The following is a 24,832-nucleotide window of genomic DNA, read 5'->3' on the forward strand; positions in this document are numbered from 1 at the left end:
TAATTAGGGCATGGACAAGCAAATTGACTAGTGGGACAGAGAAAATATTTTTTTTCATGCTGAGCCAGTCTTGTGCCTCAGGAATCTGTGCTCTTGACACAAGAAGATTTGGGCTCAGTTCTTTGTCTCTGAGTTGCAAAGAGATGTCTTATGCATCTCACCCATTGATTGGGGTTGGGATGGTGTGTGAAGTGCATCAGATGAAGTGAGCTGTAGCTCACGAAAGCTTATGCTCAGATAAATTGGTTAGTCTCTAAGGTGCCACAAGTACTCCTTTTCTTTTTACGAATACAGACTAACACGGCTCTGAAACCTGTGTGAAGTTAAAATCATTTTGTTCCTAGGACTTAGTAACAGCCTGGGGAGGAAAAGGAAGAAGCAGCTTATTTACATGTTTTCTCCTTCCTAAGCTTGCTGTCTCCTGCCCCAAACCCATTGCTATGTAGCTCTGGGCATGGAAAGTGGGATGCCGGAGGTGGTTGATTTATCTGCAAAATCTCTGGAGGTACTGCTTCCCTGAGGTTGAGTGCCGGGTAAGTGGTGGAGAGAAGCATCTCAGCCAGCATGCTGTCTCTCCCAACACACACAATGGTCTTAAAAACCATCCTGTGATCCCGCTTCCACATCTCTGTAATCACAAAGGATTATGGGTATAGTCAGTTGTGAGGTCAATTTTGGCCATTTCTGTGGGACATAGACCCAGTATAATTGAGAATCATTGACTCAACATAGCAGTGCTATTTTTACCATACTTTTATAAAGTCAGGTCTGTTAAATAGCCGATACTGATACTGCTTCTGATAGGAAAAGCACATTTTCACATGTCTATTGCATTTATTTTAGTTTAGCTGTATGGTTTAAAGTACTCATCCTCTTAGAACTTAATACTGTTCCTTACAGTTCTCCCATCTAATCAGTTGATTGGCTTATCAGGCTTAAGAATGATCAGAAGATGCTTCTCAGAACCACAGTGTTAACTGTGGTGGGAAAACAGATTGCTTTTCTCCCCTAGATTCAGGGGTAACTGACAGGACATTGCAGCTTCCGAATAACTGAAATTTCTAGTTTGTCTGTGCTGACATTGTTCTACAAGTACAATCTTTTTCCTTAAAAAAGGGATATTAAAATAAGGTGGTAATGGGGAAAATGCGAGCTACCTACTTTTTATAAAGTTGATATTTTCAAAGAATTTTACTAGCAAATATTGCAGTTCACTGGAATAAGAGATGGATTTTTGAAGTAAAATGGTAGTGTGTAATAATCCTGTTTTATATAATTTTTATGTAATGTACTTGACATTACATAAAATGTATTGTACTTGACATCAATCTATCTAGCAAAGGCACCCAATAAAATATTTAGTAGGAGCTTACAGTAACTAGGCAACAGAAAAACAGTGGAAAAAAATCTCTGCAATCAGGTCTAAATGGGCTGCCTTTACAGAAGCACACAGTACGTTGTAATGAAGATATTACATGATGGAACTGTTGAAATGTGCTTATTATTGGTGAAACAATGATTAAGAAAAGTTTGTCTATTTTTTGTTTTAAACCTCCATGGGGTTGTGTGTGATGTAGCTATTGGAAATCTAATGGCTAAATGTAGACTTAAAATTGAATATTCTTAGGTCCTTGCCCTATATACACTTAGCACATGCTTAACTTTTTTTTCAGATGCGTGACTCCATTGGAGTCATTGGGACTGCTCACATGAGTAAAGTTAAGTACTTACATAAGAGCTTGCAGGAGCTTTCTGAACTGTTCACTACTTTTTCTTCCTTGTTAATAAACTATTACTTGTTCCTTTAATGAGAATGAGCTTTACAAACTCTTATTTCAAATGAGATGCATCTCATAAATGTAACAGTTCTGAGACGGTTCGTATCTGAGCATCCAGTTTTGAAATTGAAATAACTTTTTAGGATTCCTGCATTAGGCAAAATGGGACCCATAAACCACTTTTGTTACTACTGGTGGAGCTGTACACACGATAAATAACTGGTCTTAACTTTTCTTGTGTCGACGAGGCCTTAGTTTGTTATATAAACCTGTTTGTGGTAAAAGTCTTCCTATCCCTGTATGTTGCAATACTTTCACCAGAAGTGGTCTGAGTCGTAGGATGGAGGAGTTTTATGTAGAAATGTTGTGGTGTCTTATAGAACAGGAAGTAAAATGGGTATTAACACATGGAATGAAACATTTCTGATCTCTGGTCAAAAAGCAGGGCTTGTGTTGAGGAAGCGAGCCATTTTGAAAGCATTTGAATGATCCACATTCCACATTCCCTACATTTCTACATCTCAGTCTGCATCCACATTAGAAAAATTGGAACCCAGAAACATCTAGCACTAGAAAGTTGAGAAACTGGTCTTGAGAAACTGGTCTTCTGAATCTTGCTGATCATGCAAATGACTATCTTAAATTTCCCCAAATGTCAGTTATGACAAGACTTTAGCAGCAAATAGTTTGTGAACTGCTGATGATGAATGCTTCATTCTGGTTTTCAATCTCTATATTATTGTTTATGTTAACATAGAGTCTTATTGTGAATTTCTGCATAAACATGCACTAAAGAGAGTCTTTCTTACTTTACAGTCTAGATAGCTCTGCCACTTTTTAGATAGCAGCTATTAAAATTATATATAAATTTCTGTGACCGATAACAAGATAGTAACTGAATGATGTACAGTTTTGAGGTCAAGTATCGGGGGGGTAGCCATGTTAGTCTGGATCTGTAAAAGCAGCAGAGTCCTGTGGCACCTTATAGACTAAAAGATGTATTGGAGCATAAGCTTTCGTGGGTGAATACCCATTTCTTCAGATGCATGTAGTGGAAATTTCCAGAGGCAGGTATAACTATTCAAGCAAGAATCAGGCTATGAATAACGAGGCTAGTTCAATCAAGGAGGACTCGGGACTCTTTGCCAGTTTGAGGTCCGAACTTAGGATCTGCTAGGACTAGAAACGCCCCACAGTAGTGAGAAGCTGGATATAAACAAGTCAGTAGGATTAGGCATATGCAGCTTTAATGGTTAATGAGATGTTTGATGTTGAAAGAGTCACTGATGAATCCATCATTGCTTTCTTGCAACTAGTGATGGACTGAATATAAAGTCCCAAAGCTTGGACCAATGTCCTCTTTATTCCCTGACGTTATATATTTGTCTTGGAAATGGATTTCTCAGCTATATTGTAGTTCAGTTACTGATCCCTGACAAATCCAGTAAACTCATAGCAAAACCGTTATTTGCTGCTAAAGCTCTTAATGTCATTGCGTGGGATTCCCAACTAACATGATTTAACACCTCAGACCTTGCTAGTAGCGGTTGGTGTTTTGCCTCTGCCCTGGATTCTACAATAGTTGAATTTTGTCTTTCTGTGCTGTTCAGTGGCTTTTTTGTTTTTGTTGGTGTATCAGACTAGATTTTAGCCTTAATAATATCCTCAGAAAACCAGCAAGTCACTTCTATTTAGGCATCTACCTTTATGGATTTAAACCAACATTTTCACACTTATGGGTGCCTGCTGATTTTTGCACACTACAAACGTAAATTTTAATGTTTTGAAGACCTAATGAAGACATAGTGGAGGGTGTGGGGGGGAGGATTGGCCCTGGTTTTAAAGGAGAACCATTCATCTGCTCAAGCTGGGGAGACTGATAGAGCAAATTATTTGAACCTGTTGGAGGACATGAACCTCTGCTTGGGTAATTTGAATCTTTGCTGTATTTCAAAGCTCTGTCAAGCAGAAATAGTTTGGGACTAGTTATCAAAACGTTGATATTAAATATTTTATATTTAACCTGTTTAAAAATAAGTTGGGAAAATAATTACAATCAGTGTTTTTTGTGATATGTGTATAATTTATCACAAACATTCTTTTAGGTAATATATATGTGAAACATGCATTTGCATGCGCAAATACATTTTGCATATATAACTTAGAACCTGAGTTTTGAAAATGGGGCCCTATATCCGAGTTCCTTAAAGGTTTGCTTTGGAACATTGGTTAGAACTTTAGGCCCTTACCTAGGCTCCTCATTCAGAAAGGTTAAAGATTAAAGCTTTGGCTACATTAGGGATTTTTGCACTGCTGGTACTATGCCAATGCAACACTTCCAGTGCTGATGCACTGCTCAATGTAAAGCAGAGCACTAGGGCAAGCACAGCTTTCTTCTTCCAGGGCCTCAGTGTAGTTCCACTTGTAGGATATGGCTCCTCAGATACCAGCCTTGAAAAGCCATATCAGTTGAAGAGTTCTTGAGGGATCTTTTGTCAGGGTGATGTTATTGCTTTCTGTCTAAGGGAGTGCACCTGCGATCATCTTAGAGTTCCTTCTCCCTGATTGCCAAATTGTGGTGATATGTAGAACTTTGAAGTAGAGGTGAAGGTGGGACAATATGGTGAATACACACAGCCCTTCTCTGAGCAACTGTTACTAATAAGTGACTTTTCTTCTTTGAGGGCCTCCCATAAGCAGTACCTCACCAGGATGATGGTGGGCAAGGAGTTCTTAGCTAAATATGGACTATAGCACCACTCTCCTAAACTGGTCATTGTAGTGCTGTACTAAATCCAAGGAATAGCAAGCATCTGGTGAAAGGGTGAACTGAACTCCAAGTTTCTGCTTTGCTTATCTCCACCAGATGAACCTGCCTAAGAGATGCCACTGATAATGTGGGAGTTCTCATCGAGGTTTAAACCATGGATTACTGGTTTCAATACTAAAATATAATGTTCTATACATTTAATCCAGTGAGAGTCTGTTTCATAATGGATTATCCCAGACATCTCTCCCCATATGCTATAAACAATCTATTCGATTTTTTTAAAGATTTTTTTTCCCAGGTAAAACAGGGAACCTCTTTACATCTAGAAATGGAGTTGAGCTTCCTGAGTGGGAATGGAATCTGGGTAAGAACATGGGGAGGGAAATATATTGAGAGAGGTGGAAATCTGAATCCATTTGAGGTGTGAAGCATGGATGCAGTCTCATACGAACCACAGTATAAAGTGGAATGGGCTACAAAGTACTAGCTCACTCACACTCCTAGAAAATGTAATTGGTATGAGGATGCCATTTTGATGTTAGAAAGGTTTGTGCCAGAGGCTTATAATGAGAGGCCCATCAGCTTTGATAGGACAGTATTTAGGTCCCGTGAAACCAGGGGCTTCCTAATGGAGGTAAACATTTTCACTAGGCCATTAAGGATCTTGAAGATTGTAGGATGAGACAAGATGGGTTTGTCCTTAACATAATTGTCATGAGCCGATATTGCTGCTATGTAGACCTTTTGGAAGGTTATGCCTTCAGACTAAAGTTGTAGAAAGTACTCTAGGACTGCAGAGACCCCAGCTCGAGATGGAGAAGGTTCTTTACCAGTGGCACAGATAGTAAACGGTTTCCTTTTTGAGGGGTGGGGGGAGGGGAGTGGACAACATTTTAGGGTGGAATCCTTCCTGGATTGTAAGAGGATGGTGTGAGAGGTTTCTGCCTCTGAGAATGGAAATTGTCAACATTAGTCAGCATGTTATCCTCAACACTGCAAACTGGAGTGTGTCTAGGTTGGGATGCTGGATCCTCCTTTTCTGTTGAGACAGGAGATCTGGGAACAAAAACGGTGGATATGGTGGCTCTCTGGCTACCTGCAGGAGATCTGGATACCAGTGCAGATGAGGCCACAGTGGAGCTGTTAGTATGAGATTGTCCTGTCCACCCTGCCATTCTTACGACTCTGACCATACATTTACCTGGAATAAAAGATCTATGACATGGCTGTGGCTTGCCTGGGTCAGCTGACCCAATCTCGTGGGGTCCGAGAGCTTGGGCTCTAGTTCAAGCCGAAACATCTGCACAGCAATTTGTAGTCCCACAGCTTAAACCCCAGGAGCCAGAGTCATCTGACCCAGGCCAATCACAGGTGTTTAATTGCTGTGTAGACATACCTTGAGTCACAGGAATGGAAGGGAAGTCCTATAGGAGATGATGACTCCAGTCCAGCAGAAAGTTAATCTGAAAGAGGTTTTGTTTCTATGCCCCTTTATGCAATGCACTTGACATTTGGTGTTTTTGCTCAGTCACAGACTTGTTAGCGGGTGGCCCCTTCTGTAAAATAGTACTGGTTTCATGGACCACTGGTGTTGATCCTGAGACCTCCTGCTTACTGAGTCTTCCTTCATAGTCTCTTCCCCAGGGAAGTGAAGAGCTATGGAGTAAATTTGTTCTGGATTTATCACAGCAGAAGTCTAGGCACTCATATTCAGCGGAGGTCAGCTGTTGAACAGTGAGATTCTGGAACAGAGGTAGACTTGCAGTTACACAGAACATTATGCTTTCTGACAGACAGTAGCTGGAATGGTGGTCAATAGGAAATACTGTTATCATGAATATTGCTGGTTTAAAACAAAAAGATTACTTCTGTCTTGGATTTGGGTTTGTCATATGGCTGGCTATAGTTGTGCATTCCTATCCTTGTCTTCCCTTCCATTTCCTTTAATTTCTTAAAGTCACTTGTGTGTTTGTCGTAGTCTGCTTCAGCAGGACTGCTTATATGAGCAAAGTTGGTAATGTGAAACTGAGCAAGATCAGACCATAGAACGATATGTTCTTCAGAGCTGGAGTGTTTGTTTTTAATATGTATTTGCACAGCACCCAACATAATGGGTCTGGTGAATGCTATTACAATGTTAATACTAATATTTCCTATATAAACAGTTACTGTGTTCAGAGATTTTATTTGGTGGAGGTGCCAAAGGGGAAATGAGGTGGTTTTTGCACTTGCAAATCGGAGGGAAGATGGCCTGTTAAGATATGACTGTGACTGTTAATATATGGTGCACATATTGGAAAAACCTTCAAACCTGGGAAAATACTTATCCTCAGTGCATGATCTGTTTGTTTGGGCTGTGTTTTGGGTCCAGGATTTGGCTCTTGGGTAATTTGCTACATTCTGGTTTTAGGATGTCAGTAGATGTAGGAAGACAAAATGCATCATTTTATATTTGGAATGTTCTTTGGAAACTGATGGGTAAGCACTTTATTTGCCTTAGTGATGTGTGAATGTGTTTAATATGGAAAGAATTGGGGATTATCTGAAGATATCCTGTTAAATGTAACTTAAATTTTGGGTCAGGAATCCAGAGATAAATACGGTTTTAAAGGTTTGTCTTTTAAAATTTGATAAAAGTGGAAATTATGGAGGGTGAAGACTGTACCATTTTTAGGGTTATTTTTAAATTCTAATTTTCTTGTGAAACATTGGACTACTTATAACATACTCTTGTAGAAATAATGGTGTAAATGAAAAATCCTAAATTACGTTCTCTTACTTTTTGTTCCTTGCTTCAGGCCTGATGAATCTAGGTATAATAATAATAATGTAGGTATTCAAGTAATTTGATTACTTTAAACAAACAGTGGCCTATGTGTGGTAAATCATTATATTCTATATACTTAAATGAGTTGTTGCATAATTACCCTAGGTGATAGGGGTGTAAATAAAAAAGAAGTAACCTTAAGTAGTACATATTCTATGTAATCAGCTAAATGAGTTATTGTTGAGAGACTGACTCTCAGGATTTGTCTAGAGCAATAAAGACCTATCGAAGAAGAAATGAAGCAGCAGCAATTCCTCTTTCATCTTAGTTTTCCGGAGTGCTTACCCACAGTGAGAGCATTGAAAGTTTGCCATACACGTGGTTTCTGTTTCTACCTAATATCTAAACACTGGCTGATTTCTAGATCTTGAATTATCTCAAATCTTCTGTCCAACAAATCACTGTCATTATCACTTCAAAGTCTGTCATGTTATTTTTATGGCTTCTAACAGTGATGTTCTGATCTTTATTTCATGCTTCATTACTTCCTGGGTGAGTTACTGTAATATTTTATTTTCTGTAGTCTGTAGGTACTATGTAGACAACTTTCTTCTTAAGTCCTTCAAGCTTCTCTCAAATGTTTACATTTCAAGTAACTTGTAAATTCCAAAACAAAAAAAGATAAGAGCAGTTCAAGAGAAGACATAACATTAAAAACATCAGTGTGTTAAACAGGGTAGATTTGATTTAAATCAAATTGATTTAAATCACTAGTTGGGAAGACTCGATTTAATCATGGATTTCTACATAAAAGTGCATTTTTGTTGGTTGTTATAACCTTAATACATATTCTTCACAACTCAGAGATAGATGTAGGTTTCATTTTTAGAAGGTACTCCCGATATATTTTTTTAAATGATTTATTTTGAAAACTTTTCAGATTAGTTTTACAGCTATATCAGAAAATGAATGATTGTTTGGTTATTTCATTTACCAAAGATAATTGAAGCTCAGATATTTATGAAGTCCTTGGTAGGTGAACTATCTCCAGTTCAACAGGTTAATCATTAATATTTGTAGGATTTTCTTGCCATGCTGTATTAGGAGGAGAACATCACCAGACAGACATTTAAATTGTTTTATTTAACTAAAACAACAACGTTACGTATTCTGTTTTTTTTTCTTCAACAGCAAATGCATAATGTTTTAACACAACAAGCATATGAATTTTTGAATTTAGTTAAACATTCAAGTTTTTTAAAATCAGGTTTGTTTTTGTTAAAATTATTTTTAACTAAAATAGTTAAATAAAATATTAAAAACAAAAAAAAATTAAATAACTATGTCAGCCAGATCAACATGAGAAACTTAAAATATTGGCAAAAAGAAAAGGAGTACTTGTGGCACCTTAGAGACTAACCAATTTATTTGAGCATGAGCTTTCGTGAGCTACAGCTTCTGCAGCTAACTCAGTCATCTTCACCTTCATTTTCCTGTTTGTTCATAATCTGGAAAAGAAAAACAAGCTTTCCTCCTTTTTCAGGTGCCAAACGATTTCTCAATGTGGAATGACTTCTTCCAAAGGAAGAAAATATTCTTTCTACAGCGGCAGAAGAAGCTACTGCTGTTAAAAGTGAGATTATCCCTTCAACAGTCTCTGAATTCAAGTGTTTAAGTGACTTCCACCAGTTCACTGGTGTGACTTTCTTTAAAACGTCATCAGCAAACATATATTTCTTGAATGGTTCACCCTTAGCTCTGAAGTTTATTATAGTTGGCATTTTGGAGGGATGATTGCTGGATGTCCATGTCATAGCCAACTCCTCCTCTTCAGCGGTTAAGGTTTGACCCTGGTACTGAGTATTGAGAATATTTGCAAGAAAATGAGCTGGAGATAGTGCTTGTCCCATTCATTTTTTTAATTATTGTAATTTAACTTCATCATTGCATATTTCTCTTTTTAAGATGTCACTCAGTTCCTTCCAAATTTCAACAGCATCAGCAATAAAAGGGCTATTTCCCTGCGTTTTGTTCAAAGCTACAGAAATAGGCTTCAGGGTACTCAGCATGTGTTCAACATTTCTTGTAAGCCTAGTGTGAGAATTTTGGCTGTGACAGTGCCATCTAAATATTTTTTCACCATTTTGTTCACAAACTGTCATCAGATTAGGTCAGTTCTTGACATAGTGCTCAAAAGAGTCCATTACTGAGTTCCACCGCACGTCTTGTGGGACAGTTATCTTGGTTCCTCCCACTTTTTTCAGAGCAGCTGCTGCAAAGTGATTGTTATGGAAGAATTTTGCAATTTCAACATTAGCCTGAAATCTTTGGCTAGGAAGTGCATCAAATGAGTGCAACCGTATGTTATTAGCTTGGGACTTACTTCACTTTCTTCTTCTCCTCTTGGATACATTTGCAGCATTGTCTGTGACCAAGCTGTGTACCAGACATTTGAATTTTTTTTCGGGTTGTTATAGCTTTTAGTGCTGCTTCTTGTAAATATTCTGCTATGTGTGCATTTCCTGGTGTATCAATTGTTTCTGTAAAGAAGACATTCTCTTCTTCTGTTGTCACACAAGCACATACAACAGGATCATTGTGGACATTGCTCCACCCATCAAGACTCAGGTTAACAATTTCACCCTCTAGACCTTTTGCACACTGCTCAATTTCTATTTCATACACTTTATCCAGCAATTTGCCTGCAACATCTGCTCTGTTGGGTGGACTGTATCCTGGTCTTAATGAGAACCCACACTTCATTAACATGGTTCAGTCAATCATACGGAAAGGAGAGTTTGTTGCATAAACAAACCAGGCAGATTTTTCATCAATTACCTTTTTGTAATATGCTGGTTCTTAGCACAAACTTCTCTGTGGTTGTTTCTGGATGATGGAGTTTTTTTTTTCTTTTTGCTACAGGTGATATTCTGTGGCTATATGACATACATGATGTGACTGAAACACTATCATTGGCAGATAACTCTGAAACGATAGAAAATGATGGTGATCTTGAAGGTGTATAGTCTTCAGAATGCTGTATGTTGAGGATGGATTCTCCTAAACAAAATAAGTCCTTATTTTATTTATTTATGTAGTTATTTAATTACTATTACTTTACTGCTCATTTAGTATTACTCATTGCATTCACTGACACTCAATACTACTTTAAAGATGAAATTGTAAAAGGAAAATCTGCTTATTTCAGCTATTTATTTTTTATCAAAACTGCATCTAAAATGATAGTACCATAGAGTAACAACTATATTTTTTGCTCAAACGTGAGAATTCAGGAATAACCCAGAAAGAAGACAGGCAGTCCTTGAGAAAGAAGTATGAATTAAAAAACTTTACCAACCTGAAGATCCTGCATGTTCAGACATGTTCCTTTCATCATCTTCAATGCAGCTTCCTCCTGAGAAGGAACACTTCTCATGATGTTGTTTCATTTGGGCAACCAGGCCTTGCATTTCTTTGTTGCACTGTTTGCATTTTGCATGCATGCCTGTCTTACCAATAGGTAGAGGAACTTCATTAAAATATTCCCAAACTGTGTCTCTTTTATGGCCTGCTGCCATTATAGGTTTTCCCTTGTAGTGAGAGAATGGTATGGTAGATCTCAAATCAATGAAGGCTACACTCAGAAAGACCTCAAGACTTTTGGATACGCTGCTCAAGCAATTTCACTTTTGTTTCTAGTTCTTGTCCCTCCCTTCTCACATTTATCTCCAGACTTCTCCGTGTCCAGATCTATTCCGGCCCCAACAATCTTCTATTCATTGAACTTTTTGAAACTTTTCACTTTTAGAGAGAGGTAAGGGACTGACTGTGTACACAAATTTGCAGAGGGAAATAGGGTTGTGGTCTGTTATTTCTCACCTATATATATTATTTATTTAAAAACATTTTTGCTGTTAACAAGCAAGCTATCTCTGGAGACACAAATCCACAGTTTGAGAACTGCAAAACTAAGCATCTCTGATGGTATTGTCTAGACTGAGCACTGAGTTCCATTGGGTAGATAGAAAGATTAATCTAAATAATCTATACAGAACCCCCTGGAACACCATAAGATTGGGTCCCTAATCCATGAACTATTGGAACTCATTTACAAAACTTTTCTGAAACATTACATTAATATATTGTCTCATACTATAGAATTAGAATTTATAATCCCTATTCCATGATGAGATATCTTTGAGCTATAATGTATCTAATTAAAACTTTAGATAGGTTTTTTCCTCAAAAAGCATTTTATAAAAAAAATCCAATTTAAATAAACTTTTTTTAAAAAAAAATCCTTGATTTTTATCCACTCTGGTGTTAAAATAAAACAAAACAAAAAAACCCTCAGGCCTTGTCTACGCTTAAGATGCTGCAGCGAAGATTCTACCTATGCTGATGAGAGGGCTTCTCCTGTCAGCATAGGTAATCCACCTCTCCAAGAGGTGGTCACTAGGTTGACAGTAGAATTCTCCCTTTGCCCTGATGCTATCTACACCGAGAGTTAGGTGGGTTTAATTGTGGCATTCAGGAGTGTGGATTTTTTACACCCCAAGCGATGTAGTTATGCTGACCAAATTTCCTTGTGTAGACCAGGGCTTAGTCATCAACATCTACATAACCTTAACCCTGCCCCTGTTTAAAAAAAACAAACAAACAACACTTGCAAGGGAAGAATTAAGGTGATTTAGATGCTGGTGATTGAGAATGTGTCTGTATGTGCATTTAGCCTATTTCCGTAATTTTTAATGTGTTTGGCTTTTAACACAGATGTGTTCATTGATACTTCACAACGGTGCTTTGCAACCTTAACTGTAACTTAGTTTTGTTTTGGAATTTCCTGTCTGTTTGTTTCAGATTTAATACAGTGATAGACTATTACTGTTTCACCCAAAAAGCTGAGCGCTGTCTGAAAGTTTGTGTCAGTTAAAATTTTTTCTGCCCTACTTGCAGCCCGTTTTCCTGGTGCAAATACGATTGTTTTATTAACTCCCTGGCCCTATTCCTGAGCCAGATTGAATTGGAAGCCCAGAACCAGCTCTGTTTCGCAGCTCCAGCTTCCAGCCAAGCTGGCTTCTTCTTTACCGCATCCTCAATTCACAATCATTCCTCTTTTAATGTTTGCAAAAGGAAATCTTTGTGCTTAGACCTTTGTATATCCCAATCATATCCCTAAGGTGCCAGCGTAATATAGTTTGGGGCTTCCCTTCTGTGCTCCCTTATGACCCACTCAAATCTGTCACCCTCCAACTCGTGGCAGATTGGAATGCAGTTAAGTTCTTAGCACTCGAAACTTTAATTGGTAAGTAACTGATGAAGATCTATTTCGTAATGACTGAAATGTTAATTTTTGTTCCTGAGACACATGGTGGGTGAGGTAATATCTTTTATTGGACCAACTTCTATTGGTGAAAGACAAGCTTTTGAGCTACACAGAGCTCTTCTTCAGGTCTGGGAAAGGTAGTCACTGTCACAGCTAGTAAATACAAGGTGGAACAGACTGTTAAACATCATGAGTTAACACATACTGCAAGAAACTATTCGCTATAAGGTGGGCAATTAACACCTCTGCTGTCGTAGGACAAATGAGGGTTAGTGGGTTAGGCTGTGGCCATGGCTACACTTACAAGCTTAGAACGGCAAGCCGCTATAAAATCACTCGTGTAGCTGCGTTATGTTGCTGGGAGAGCATCTCCCACTGATATAGCAATGTGCACACAAGTGCTTATGCCAGCAAAACGTATGCTGCTTGGGATGTATTTTTTTCACATCCTTGAGCAACAAAAATTTTGCCGACATAGGTGCTAGTGTAGATGTGTCCTGTAAACGACTCGCCTGAACTACATAAGATACACCGACATAAGCACCAGTATGGACAGCACTATGTCAGTGGGAGAGCTTCTGTGATAGGGTGTTTTTGTCTGTGATAGTTTATTCAAGAGTGTAGTGATTGTCTGGTTTCACCCCACATATTTGGTTTTGGGGTATTTGATGCATGTTTTGACATGTATAAGACCCAGGGATCTTGACGGGTGTGTTGTGGGGGGTGTTGATCATCATACCAGTGGAGATCTGTCTGCATGTTTTGTGTCTGTTTTGCCAGGGTCTGGTGCCATTTTGAGTTGGACTGTTCTATTCTGTGGGGAACTTGTTTCTGATGATGACAAGGTTGGGGCGTTGTTTGAAGGCCAGAAGAGGGCATTCAGGAAAAATTTCTTTCAGGATGTGGTCTCCATGAAGTATGGGTGGTAATTGTTTCATGAAACCCCATATGGGCTCTAATGTGGGGTGGTAGGTGATAGCTAGGCATGTGCATAGGTGTGTGTGGGGAAGCAGAGTTTCTCAGGATATTCAGGTGGCCCATTCCACAGTGGTTCCATCCACATCTCCCTCTCCTATCCTGGGACTAACATGGCTACAACCACGCTGCAAACAAATGTGTTTTTTCTAGCATTCTCAATTTCTAAGTAATGTGGTATGTGTCTACAGTCATGAAACTGTCTTAACTTTTGCTCTCTTACCATTTCAGTTTTTAATTGTAGACTTCTAAATGTGTAGAAGAATTCTACTTCAAACCTAATTTAAGCATATAAACTAATTTCTCCAGTCAAGTTAGAGGGATATTGAAAATGGGTCTGAAAATGGAAGTTTAAATCCAATATGAGCTATGAAATCATGACCAACTTCTCCATTATACTATACTTTGATACTATGGTGATAATTATATCTGCTTCTTGAGTGATTTTATTTGATCATTCTGAAATACTATTCATCAGGCTTTACCAGTCCTAGTTAGCTATGTCAGTTATGTATGTAGTTATTTTAACTTGTGAACGACTGAATTTGAAGAAATTAGTGCAACTGAAGATAGAAAGATATAAAAATAGAGCCCTCTAATCTTGTGTAGTTTGGGATTTTGACCCAAACAGACTGTTTTTATCCATTGCATCATCTCTAACTTCTTTACAGTCTACCTCATCATTAATGTGCAATGCTACTCCATCATCTTTACCTTTATTTCTGTCTTTTCTGAAGAGCACATACCCTTCAATACCTGTACTCCAGTCATGACTACTGTTCCACCATGTTTCTGTTATCCCTATAATAACTAAAAAGAAAAGGAGTACTAGTGGCACCTTAGAGACTAACCAATTTATTTGAGCATAAAGGTGCCACTAGTACTCCTTTTCTTTTTGCAAATACAGACTAACATGGCTGCTACTCTGAAACCTATAATATCTGTTTCCCCTTGCACCAGTTATTCTAGTACCTCCATTTTGTTACCCCGGCTCCTTGCATTTGGTGTACAAACATCTTAGTTGTTTCTGCTTGGCTTCGTACAGATTCCTCACCTGATTAGGTACAGTCAATCTACTGCTAGTATCGCTTACTTGACTGGTAGTGTTGTTTGTGTGTGTTGAGCAGGTGGAGAACATTGTCCCTACCAGGTTCCTACTGGAAGTAAGAAATAGGCCTTTGAAGACTTAAGCAGCTCCTGTGACCCACTTCGGTGTCCATGTGCCCTAGCAGCACACTTGACACACTGACAGCACACTTGACACACTGACACACTTACAAGAAGGATGTGGAAAAATTGGAAAACGTCCAGCGGAGGGCAACAAAAATGATTAGGGGACTGGAACACATGCCTTCTGAGGAGAGGCTAAGGGAACTGGGATTGTTTAGTCTGCGGAAGAGAAGAATGAGGGGGGATTTGATAGCTGCTTTCAACTACCTGAAAGGGGGTTCCAAAGAGGATGGATCTCGACTGTTCTCAGTGGTAGCAGATGACAGAACGAGGAGTAATGGTCTCAAGTTGCAGTGGGGGAGGTTTAGGTTGGATATTAGGAAAAACTTTTTCACTAGGAGGGTGGTGAAACACTGGAACGCGTTACCTAGGGAGGTGGTGGAATCTCCTTCCTTAGATATTTTTAAAGTCAGGCTTGACAAAGCCCTGACTGGGATGATTTAGTTGGGGATTGGTCCTGCTTTGAGTAGGGGGTTGGACTAGATGACCTTGTGAGGTCCCTTCCAACCCTGATATTCTATGATTCTATGACAGGCTGTGGCCCACAGTTCATGTACTCTGAACTTGCCCTTAATAGGTGGCCAGTGTAACTGACTATAACCAGGTCCAGTGCCAGGCACCAGCTAAGCCTAGCATGCCTTACCTGACTGAAGTGCAGAGATGGCTCAGATTTAGTTTAAGCAGGGAAGCGTCCCTCCTCATGAAGAGGGGAGGAAATTAGGAAGGCCTATTAAGAATACCCCGATACCTTAGGACTTGGTCCCTTTAAGGCGGCAAGGTGTGCTCAGACACCCCTTCAGCCAGCTGCCTACCGTTTACTCAGGCAGTCCCTTTCACAACACCAGCTATGCCACCCAGGGTAAGGAAGAGTTGAGGAACAGAGGGTAGACGTCCAGTGTATGCTTAGCCTTAGTGCTGCCCCTGTCTAAGGGCTTGACTACACTTAAAATGCTGCAGCGGCACAGCAGCAGCGTTTCAGTGAACACTCTGCCTACACCAATGGGAGAGTTTCCCTCATTGGCGTAGGTACTCCCCTCCCTGAGAGGCAGTAACTAAGTCAGTGTGAGAAGTTTCCCTTCGACCTAGTGCTGTCTACCCCTGGGGTTAGGTTGATTTAACGGTGTTGCTCAGGGGTGTGGATTTTTCATATCCCTTTCCAATGTCATTATACTGACCTAATTTCCTAATGTAGACCAGGCCTTAGACTTCTCCAGGAAAAAAGATGGGCCTGTGTTTGGGAGGAAAAGTAAGGGTTCTGCCTTTACTTGGAAAAAGTCTGAGCTCCCATGCTGAGAAAGGACAGTGGTTTTAGCAAAGAACCCAGGGAGGTCTGGAGAAGCCAGCTATAAGCTTCTGGAAATACCTCTGGTATAATCTCTCTCTCAAGGCCAAGGAGGGCCACGCTTCCTGCTTCCCCGGAGGCAGGAGCAGCTCTAACAGTAGAGGCTCCTGCAGAAAGATTCACCCTTCTCATCAGAGAGCAGGAATCAAAGACAGTAACTGGTCAAGCATTAGCAACCTTAGAAATTGGCTCCTTCACATACCTCAGTCCTAGGAAAGTGGTCTGGGGGAAACTGCCAGGGACTTGGGCAGTAACTTATAAGCTGTAGTTCTACTGCCTGCAGATGCACTCCAAGCTGTCAACACAGAGCTCTTAGTTTTGATGAGGGGCAGAAAGGCGATTGGGGGAAAAGATCCTGGACAGGGAGAATAAAGGAAAGGTTTCCTCCTCCACTGATAAAAGACTAGCTCAAGCTCCATTGGACCCCTCTTCTTATTCTTGTAGCAAAAAGTACAGTAGTGGAGAAACCAAACCAGCAGCCACTAGTGGCAGGGCTTCTCCTGTTCTTGCAGGTATGTGCCCTCTGTAGATAGTTACAGAAACTATATAGTCAGTATATGGAGTTCTTGAACTGTGCCTTCCAAAGTGAGAGCAAGCAGAAAGAGAGAAGCTGGGGCATGGTGCCTTGTGACCCCCTTCTATCCCAAATGGATATCAGAGTATTGTTCACTGAAGCTCTGCAGTCCTGTGGGGATTGCTAAGTGCCCACCTCCCTTTCTCCTTGTAAGGATGGAGAACCCATCCCAGTCTCAGATCAATATGATTCAGATGATATGGAATGTTAGGTAGAAATTGTTCCTTCCACCTTGGAATATAGCACATGCCAACAATAAGCTCTTGCTCACCACCTTAAAAAAGCTAACAATCAGATGCAAAAAGGGCAAATATCTTATTCTCAATCTGGAATTCCTGGAAAAAAATTGTGGTTTGGGGATTGTTTAATTTGGGGGGAGAGAGGTGGATTAACAAGGCTGCCTTTAAAATATAGTAGCCCCACAAGACAAAGCTGCTATTCAGTATCTAAAACTTCTCCCCCTCATCCATTTTTGGTACAGGGAGACCCTGATCTCAGTAGATAGAGCTGGTGGCCTGAATGATTTTGTAGATTGAAAATTCCCTCACGCAAGGTTTCAAGTCCTCCATAGCTCTGTTTCCATGGCACACTTGGTTCTGCCATAGTGGGTGTATTTTTTGTTTTGTTGTTTTTTTTTTTAATTTATTTTTAGTGATGTAGCTGTACGCATGCAGACCTCTAGTGTTACTTGCATTAGTACAACTTGCCACAATTTGATACTGGGGAAAGTTGTCACTTTTTACATGAGTACAGGGGAGGATTGCACAAGTGCAGCTATGCTGGGGTAGACAAGCCCTGATGGTAGGATGGAATCATGGGAAGGGGGAGAAAGGTACTTCTCCTTTCCAATGTACGGTAGGCAGGAGGCACCAACTTTTAGACATACTTTCTAGAGGTTGATACTAAAGTTGGAGGACTCATTAGTCAATCCTTTCTCCCTTCCTAGCAGTTGAGATGGGGAAATATTTGTTCCTAGAGCTCATCGGTGGTGTTGGGGAACCCTCCTCTAGTACCTATCATGTCTATCTGTGGCTGTACGGACTGTGATTATGTGGTACCATATCAGGGTTCTATCAATGGGAGTTTGGGATGGCTGTATTATTCATGAGTAGTGAAGCTACAATGAGTTATGAAGGTCATCCCGTATGAGTCTTGAGAAGAACCTCTGAGAGAGTGAGTGTGTGCGCGCGCGGATGTGTATGTGTACACACACTCTTCAGATTGTGGTAAAATGTACCACCCCAGGCACAGAATTTATGTCCATTTTTTACTATGATGAAGTGATTAATAAAAACCCCAAAACTACTTACATATGGAGGAGAGGGAATCATTCATTGGTGTATATTTCATATGAATTACAACTTACTTACACACACGATTTTCATAGCCTTTAAAAAAAGTATAAATTGTTCTTAGACTGAATCTCATACAACTTTTAGCCCAAGTCAAACTGAAAGATGTGTTAAGTGCCAAAAGCTGACTAATGAAATGATTGACATAGTGTAATAAAAGGTGTACCTAGTTTGTGTTAATGTGGTCCCATTGTGCCTTTTAGTTCATGCTAGCAGTGTTGATGTGGGGCAGCTCCAGTAAACACTTTAGTGTGCTTTGCAACTCACACACCCATAGCCTGCGTTGCGGGGCCCTGAAGACAAGCCTTTAGATGTCGCAGGAATGACTGTTCGATTACACTGTCTTTCAGGGGAGGTATTGTGAAAACATGTGAGGGAAAAGGTTGTCAACTTGTTGGTTTAGTTTAGGGGTGGGCAAACTTTTTGGTCTGAGAGCCACATCTGGGTATGGAAATTGTATGGCGGGCCATGAATGCTCACGAAATTGGGGGTTGGGGTGTAGGAGGGGGTGAGGGCTCCGGCTGGGGCCAGAAATGAGGAGTTCAGGGTGTGGGAGGGGTCTCCAGGCTGGGGCAATGGGTTAGGGTGCAGGGGGTGAGGAGTGAGGGCTCCGGCTGGGGTTGCAGGCTCTGGGGTGGGGCTGGGACCAAGAGGTTCGGAGGGTGGTAGGGGGATCAGGGGTGGGGCAGGGGGTTGGGGCATAGGAGGAGGTCAAGGGTGCAGGCTCAGGGGGGCGCTTACCTCAAGCAGCTCCTAGAAGCAGCGGTATGTTCCCCCTCTGGCTTCTACGCAGAGGCAGAGCCAGGCAGCTCAGTGCACTGCCCCATCCACAGGTGCCACCATTGCCGCTCTCATTGGCCGTGGTTCCCAGCCAATGGGAGCTGCGGGGGCAGTGCTTGGGGCGGGAGCATCATGTGGAGCTCCCTGGCTTCCCATATTCGTGGGAGCCGGATAAGGGACATGCTGCTGCTTCTGGGAGCCACACGGAATGGGACAAGCCCCCGACCCCGCTCCCTGGCTAGAGCGGGGCAAGCCCCGGACCCTGCTCCCTGATGGGACCTCGAGGGCTGGATTAAAATGTCTGGAGGGCCGGAGGTGGCCCCCCGGGCAATAGTTTGCCCATCCCTGGTTTAGTTAGTTGATTCTGCAGGTATGTATTTGACCATTTGTTTGCATTAGACATTCCTGCAGTTTTTTTAAATGAGAAGATTGTGTGGATTGAAGAAGTATAGCTATGAATATAAAGGCATTTCAGAGTTAAATCTCCTCCTATTGTAAGTGTCAAAAGCAAGAATTCTGCCTGATGTTAAAAGGTAACTTGTAACAATTGTGTTTTAAAATCCTTCAGTAATATATCAGTTAAGGAATTCTTGAAATGTGAAAACTGACTTTTTAACTGTTAGCTTTGGAAACGAAGGGAACTCAAGAAGGATGTATTTTAATAATCTTTACACTTCTATTTTTCAGGAGCTGGTGAATCAGGGAAAAGCACAATTGTAAAACAAATGAAGTAAGTATGGTTAAAAGATATAACTGAAATTATTTACTTGCTTGCGTTTGAATAGAAGACTTAATATTATTTTCCTCCATAGGATTATCCATGAAGCTGGTTATTCAGAAGAAGAATGTAAACAGTACAAAGCTGTTGTCTACAGTAATACCATTCAATCCATTATTGCTATCATTAGAGCAATGGGGAGATTGAAGATAGACTTTTGTGACCCAACCAGGGCTGTGAGTATTGAAGTACATACAAATGTAGATGTGCAGCTAACATGCCATATGTCATTCAAGCATAATTTCCTGTCCATTGTTGTTGCATGGTAAAGATAATAAAATTTTTTTCCTGTCCATTGTTGTTGCATGGTAAAGGTAATAGAACTTTTTCCCCCATCCACACTCCAACAAAGAAGAGAATAAAAAAACAAAACTCCTTAGAGTGAGAAAAATACTTTTCAGAATAATACAGAATCTAAAGAACTTTGGCAACATTTATACAAACCTACCTTGTCTTACCTAATGGGTGCAGACAAACAAAAATATTAATAGTTCACTTTTAACATTTCAAATAAATGACTGACAATTTTCCTTTGCAGGAGGCTTGATTTATAGAGCACCATAAATGGCATTTGCACTTTACATGGTATATGGCTGCCTTCTGCTTCATGTGGAGAAGGGATTTGAACTTATTTCCTACCTCCCAAGTGAATGCTCTAACTGCTACTCTGCAGTCATTCTGCTCCTCTGTCCGCATGCATAATTATTTATTCATTTATAGACATTGGAACTGTCATAAATATAAAGGGAAGGCTAACCACCTTTAAATCCCTCCTGGCCAGAGGAAAAACCCTTTCACCTGTAAAGGGTTAAGAAGCTAAAGATAACCTTGCTGGCACCTGACCAATATGACCAATGAGGAGACAAGATACTTTCAAAGCTGGAGGGGGGAGAAACAAAGGGTTCTCTCGGTCTGTGTGCTGCTTTTGCCGGGACCAGAGCAGGAATGCAGGTCAGAACTCCTGTAAAGGGTTAATAAGCAATCTAGTTAGATATGCGTTAGATTCTGTTTTGTTTAAATGGCTGATAAAATAAGTTGTGCCGAATGGAATGTATATTACTGTTTTTTGTGTATTTTTGTAACTTAAGGTTTAGCCTAGAGGGATTCTCTATGTTTTATATCTGATTACCCTGTAAGGTATTTACCACCCTGATTTTACAGAAGTGATTCTTTTACTTTTCTTTAATTAAAATTCTTCTTTTAAGAACCTGATTGATTTTTCATTGTTCTTAAGATCCAAGGGTTTGGGTCTGTGTTCACCTATGCAAATTGGTGAGGATTTTTATCAAGCCTTCCCCAGGAAAGGGGGTGTAGGGCTTGGGGGGATTATTGGGGGAAAGACGTTTCCAAGTGGGCTCTTTCCCCGTTATATTTGTTAAACGCTTGGTGGTGGCAGCAATAAAGTCCAAGGGCAAAAGGTAAAATAGTTTGTACCTTGGGGAAATTTTAACCTAAGCTGGTAAAAATAAGCTTAGGGGATTTTTCATGCAGGCCCCCACATCTGTACCCTAGAGTTCAGAGTGGGGAAGGAACCTTGACAGGAACAGTTTCGACAGGAAAAATTGAGACTCTGCACCAGGATATCCCATACCACAGTGCTTTGGGCACTCACCTGAGAGATGGGAAGTTTGTGTTCAGATTGCTTCTACACATCAGAATTGTACCCACATCTCCCACATCTTAGGTGAGTGCTCTGACCACTGGGCTACAGCTTATAAGGCGGGCCTCCCCAGCCCTTTTGCGTGTGTTTAGGCATAGCACACCTGCCCAATCAGGCCCTGCAGGTGCGTTTGGTGGGGAAATGCCTAGTTTGAAGACTAAGGCATAAAAGAGGTACCCATGCATCTGAGGCATCTGTGTACATACATACTTGAAGAAATGTGGGCGTCTAGAGACTTTTAACAGAGGATACTCGAGCACCCAGGGATTTCACCTGTCTAATTCTGTAGACACTAGAGAAGGGGTTTTGAGGATCTCAGTAACACCCAGATGTTGGATTTAGCACCTAAAGTGGCAGTCCCTACCCTGGAATGCATAAAAAGTTATTGCACTCAATGGAGGTCAAGGTCAGTGTGTGGAGTATTCATTGGTTGCAAGAGCTGAAGCAGGAAATAGTCCCGGTACGGGCTAGTCTTCTCAGAAGCACATAGAGGAAGGGGAGAGATTCTGTAGATCATGTACTGAAAGAAATTTGTCAAGTATTCAGACATTTATTATTTTGTACTTTAGGGTCTTGTGCCATATTTACTTTTTCCTCACACGTCAAGATTACAAGGTTGTATGACAGAAAGGGGGTGGGTGGGAACAAAGAACAAGGGGAAGAAAAATGGTTTTATCAGGAAAGGAGCTCCATTTTATATGTTGACGCTTTGCACTTGCATACCTCTTTTATATGAACTTCTCAAAAACACTTTTTACTAACATTAATGACTATAGCCACAATGCCCCCATGAAGTAGCCATTATCATTTTTCAGGGAAGAGTGTGAACAGAGATTTTCAGCTGTCTAAGGCCACCAAGTCAGTGGCAAAGCTGGGAGTAGAACCCAGATCTTCAGATTCCAGGCCTATGTTCAGATTACTAGATAATGCTGCTTTGCTTTTGACATTGAGTTTATGGTGATGGGTAAGACAGAAATTATAATGATTTGGCTAATAGGGGTTACTAGATCACTAATTTTCTTGTTATATATGAAACGAGAAAATGTGTATATATTATAATGTGCTCAGAACTGCTAATTATGCACACAACTAATCTATATGGCCTTGTTTCTCTCACTGTTACCCTCATTTACCTCACCTGTTGCTTAGTTTGTTCTCCAACTGGTTGTGGCTTACCTTTTTGTAATCTCTCTAGGACAGGGATTGTCTCATATTGTGTGCTTGATTGGAGCTTCTAGGTGGTAATATAGTAAAAAGAATAATTCTGTAATATTAGAGAGAGACCAGTGTTTACTCCTGGGGGAATTCTGCACCAAAAAAATTAAAAATTCTGGGCACAATATTTTAATATTCTGCATATTTTATATGTCAAAATAACAAAATATAATCGTGCCAGTTTCAATTATTTTGGTATTTTATTTCAAAATACCTGTCAGAAAGTATGTATCTAACAATATTAGACACCCTCCCTCCCCAAAAAAAAATTTCTGGTAATTTTTTTGATAAATAGATTCCTTACTAGGCATATTAATACAGAACTTTGAGTAATTCATTTAAATTACACTACAGAACTGTATTTCCTGCACCCATCTGAAGCAGGGCAAAGGCTTGGAGGAGTCAGGGGTAACGGAGGAGCTGAGGGAGAGGGAAAGAGCCTGGCGTGAACCTGGAGAGTTGTTGGGTGTGGGTGGGAGAAGTATGGAACTGGGTCTCGGGGGCGGGATTGTTAGGCAGTTGGTGAGCCTCCCCCATGGAGACCCTGGCTGACCTGAAGCCTCTCCCATTCAGTCACACATCTGCCTCTGTCCAGGCACCCCCCATCCCCATGTGGCCTTGCAACCCCCCACTCCCATTCAGTCCCTGGCTCAATGCTGTCACCCCACTAGCTCCTGAGCCCACACCTCACTCTATCCCCCATACCTCCCACTAGCCATTCTGAACCCCAGTCTGTGACCCCCACCCCCCAGCAACACCATGTGCCCCACTCTGAGTTAACCTGGCTCCGTGGGCAGGGTGCTGTGATTAACTTCTACTCCTGGGGGAATTCTGCGCCACTGCACAGAATTTTTTTTTCCCAAACGAAAACCATTCTGTCCCAGTAATTCTGCAGTTCTGCCTTTTGCCCAACAGAGGCCTCTGTGGCACCAGAACAGCTGGCTGTGTTCATGTTGCTGGCTGTTCTGGCACCACAGCGTCCTCTGGTGGGTGAAAGGTGTAACTGCAGCAATTCTTGGGAAGAATGTATTTCCTGCAGGGGGAAAAAAAATTATGCTCCAGACATGAATTTTGCAGTGGCGGAGAATTCCCCCAGGTGTAAATATTGAACTGCCAGCTTTTGAGTTGTGGAGACTCTCTATTGTGATGACATTCAAAAGTAATTACTATATTAATATCGGTAACAAGAAGGCGATGAAGAGATAAATTTGTGACTCATCAGGAGGAGATGATTAAGTTTTGTGACATTTTTTTCTTTGTGTAATGCATAAATTTACAGTCAGGTCACTTGTTTCCTGTCTGTAGGAACAGGACAAACCCAATGCTGTTTGTTTTGTAAAAAATTACAAAAACGTACAGAGTTCTGGGTGAATATATACAATTTCACTATATAATTATATATATGGAAATTAAGTTGATACTATTGCTCTGAATTCTTGCTGCAGTGTAAATTTACATTTTGGTATTTTGACTCTCTGAGAAAATAGGTCATTTAAGTAGTTCTGTGGACTTGACTTCTCACTAATTGGCGTGCTTGATGGAGGACAAAACCTTCAGCATATATAGCTCTGTAGTATCAACGTTCACTTTGTTTAAACCCTTCAGAAAGCAGAGAAGGACTGTGTGTGTTTTTATTTTGGTATATATATATATATAATTTCCTGAAAATGACTTGACTTTGGTCCAGCTAAATTGGTCAGTGTAGTCATGGTATGGAAAATAAGAAATCGGGGGAAGTGTGTTTTGAGGCTTTTTCTTTCTGCTTTATTGACTTTTTTCAGACCTTTCTTCTTAAGTGTATGAAGGAAAATTCAGAAAATTTAGAAGTGGAGTAGAATCCTAATATTCACAGACATTCTTCCCTATGGGTCTGAAAGGTATTTTAAAGAAACTTATTTTAAATGGAACTTGGGCATGTGTCCTATGCAGTCACTTCTGGGACTAGACCAAGGGCTAGTCATTAACTGGAATAAGCCCTTTGAAGTGATTATAGTAGAACTGTGTTAATTTGACTCAATGTGTGAGCAGCTGACGATCAGGTGATCTTGCCTTAAAATTCTCCAGTTTGGAGACTGGCATATATTTAAATATCTATTCGATTTTATTGATCATCCGTGGAGGACAAAGTGATACTAGACTGGATAGAACACTTTTTAAGAGAGGGGCTGTAACCTGGCAAATGGCTTTTTCATTTAAGTTAAAAGGTTTTAGACTGGCTCCAAGATACGAGATTCGTTGTAACCAGTTCAATAAGGATGGCTGAAATACTTCTTGCATGCCATCTT

General features: G+C 40.4%; 1 protein-coding gene across 1 annotated transcript in view; it reads left to right on the top strand.

Moving 5' to 3' along the window:
- GNAI1 (G protein subunit alpha i1) overlaps nt 1–24,832 on the top strand; it is a 69,988-nt gene that overhangs the window by 5,300 nt on the left and 39,856 nt on the right. Inside the window, exons 2-3 of the mRNA XM_073328619.2 lie at nt 19,582–19,624; nt 19,707–19,848. Coding sequence (XP_073184720.1) covers nt 19,582–19,624; nt 19,707–19,848 — 185 coding nt within the window. The remainder of the gene's footprint in view (nt 1–19,581; nt 19,625–19,706; nt 19,849–24,832) is intronic.

Source organism: Lepidochelys kempii, chromosome 1 (assembly GCF_965140285.1).
Source record: "Lepidochelys kempii isolate rLepKem1 chromosome 1, rLepKem1.hap1, whole genome shotgun sequence".
Taxonomy (NCBI): domain Eukaryota; kingdom Metazoa; phylum Chordata; order Testudines; family Cheloniidae; genus Lepidochelys; species Lepidochelys kempii.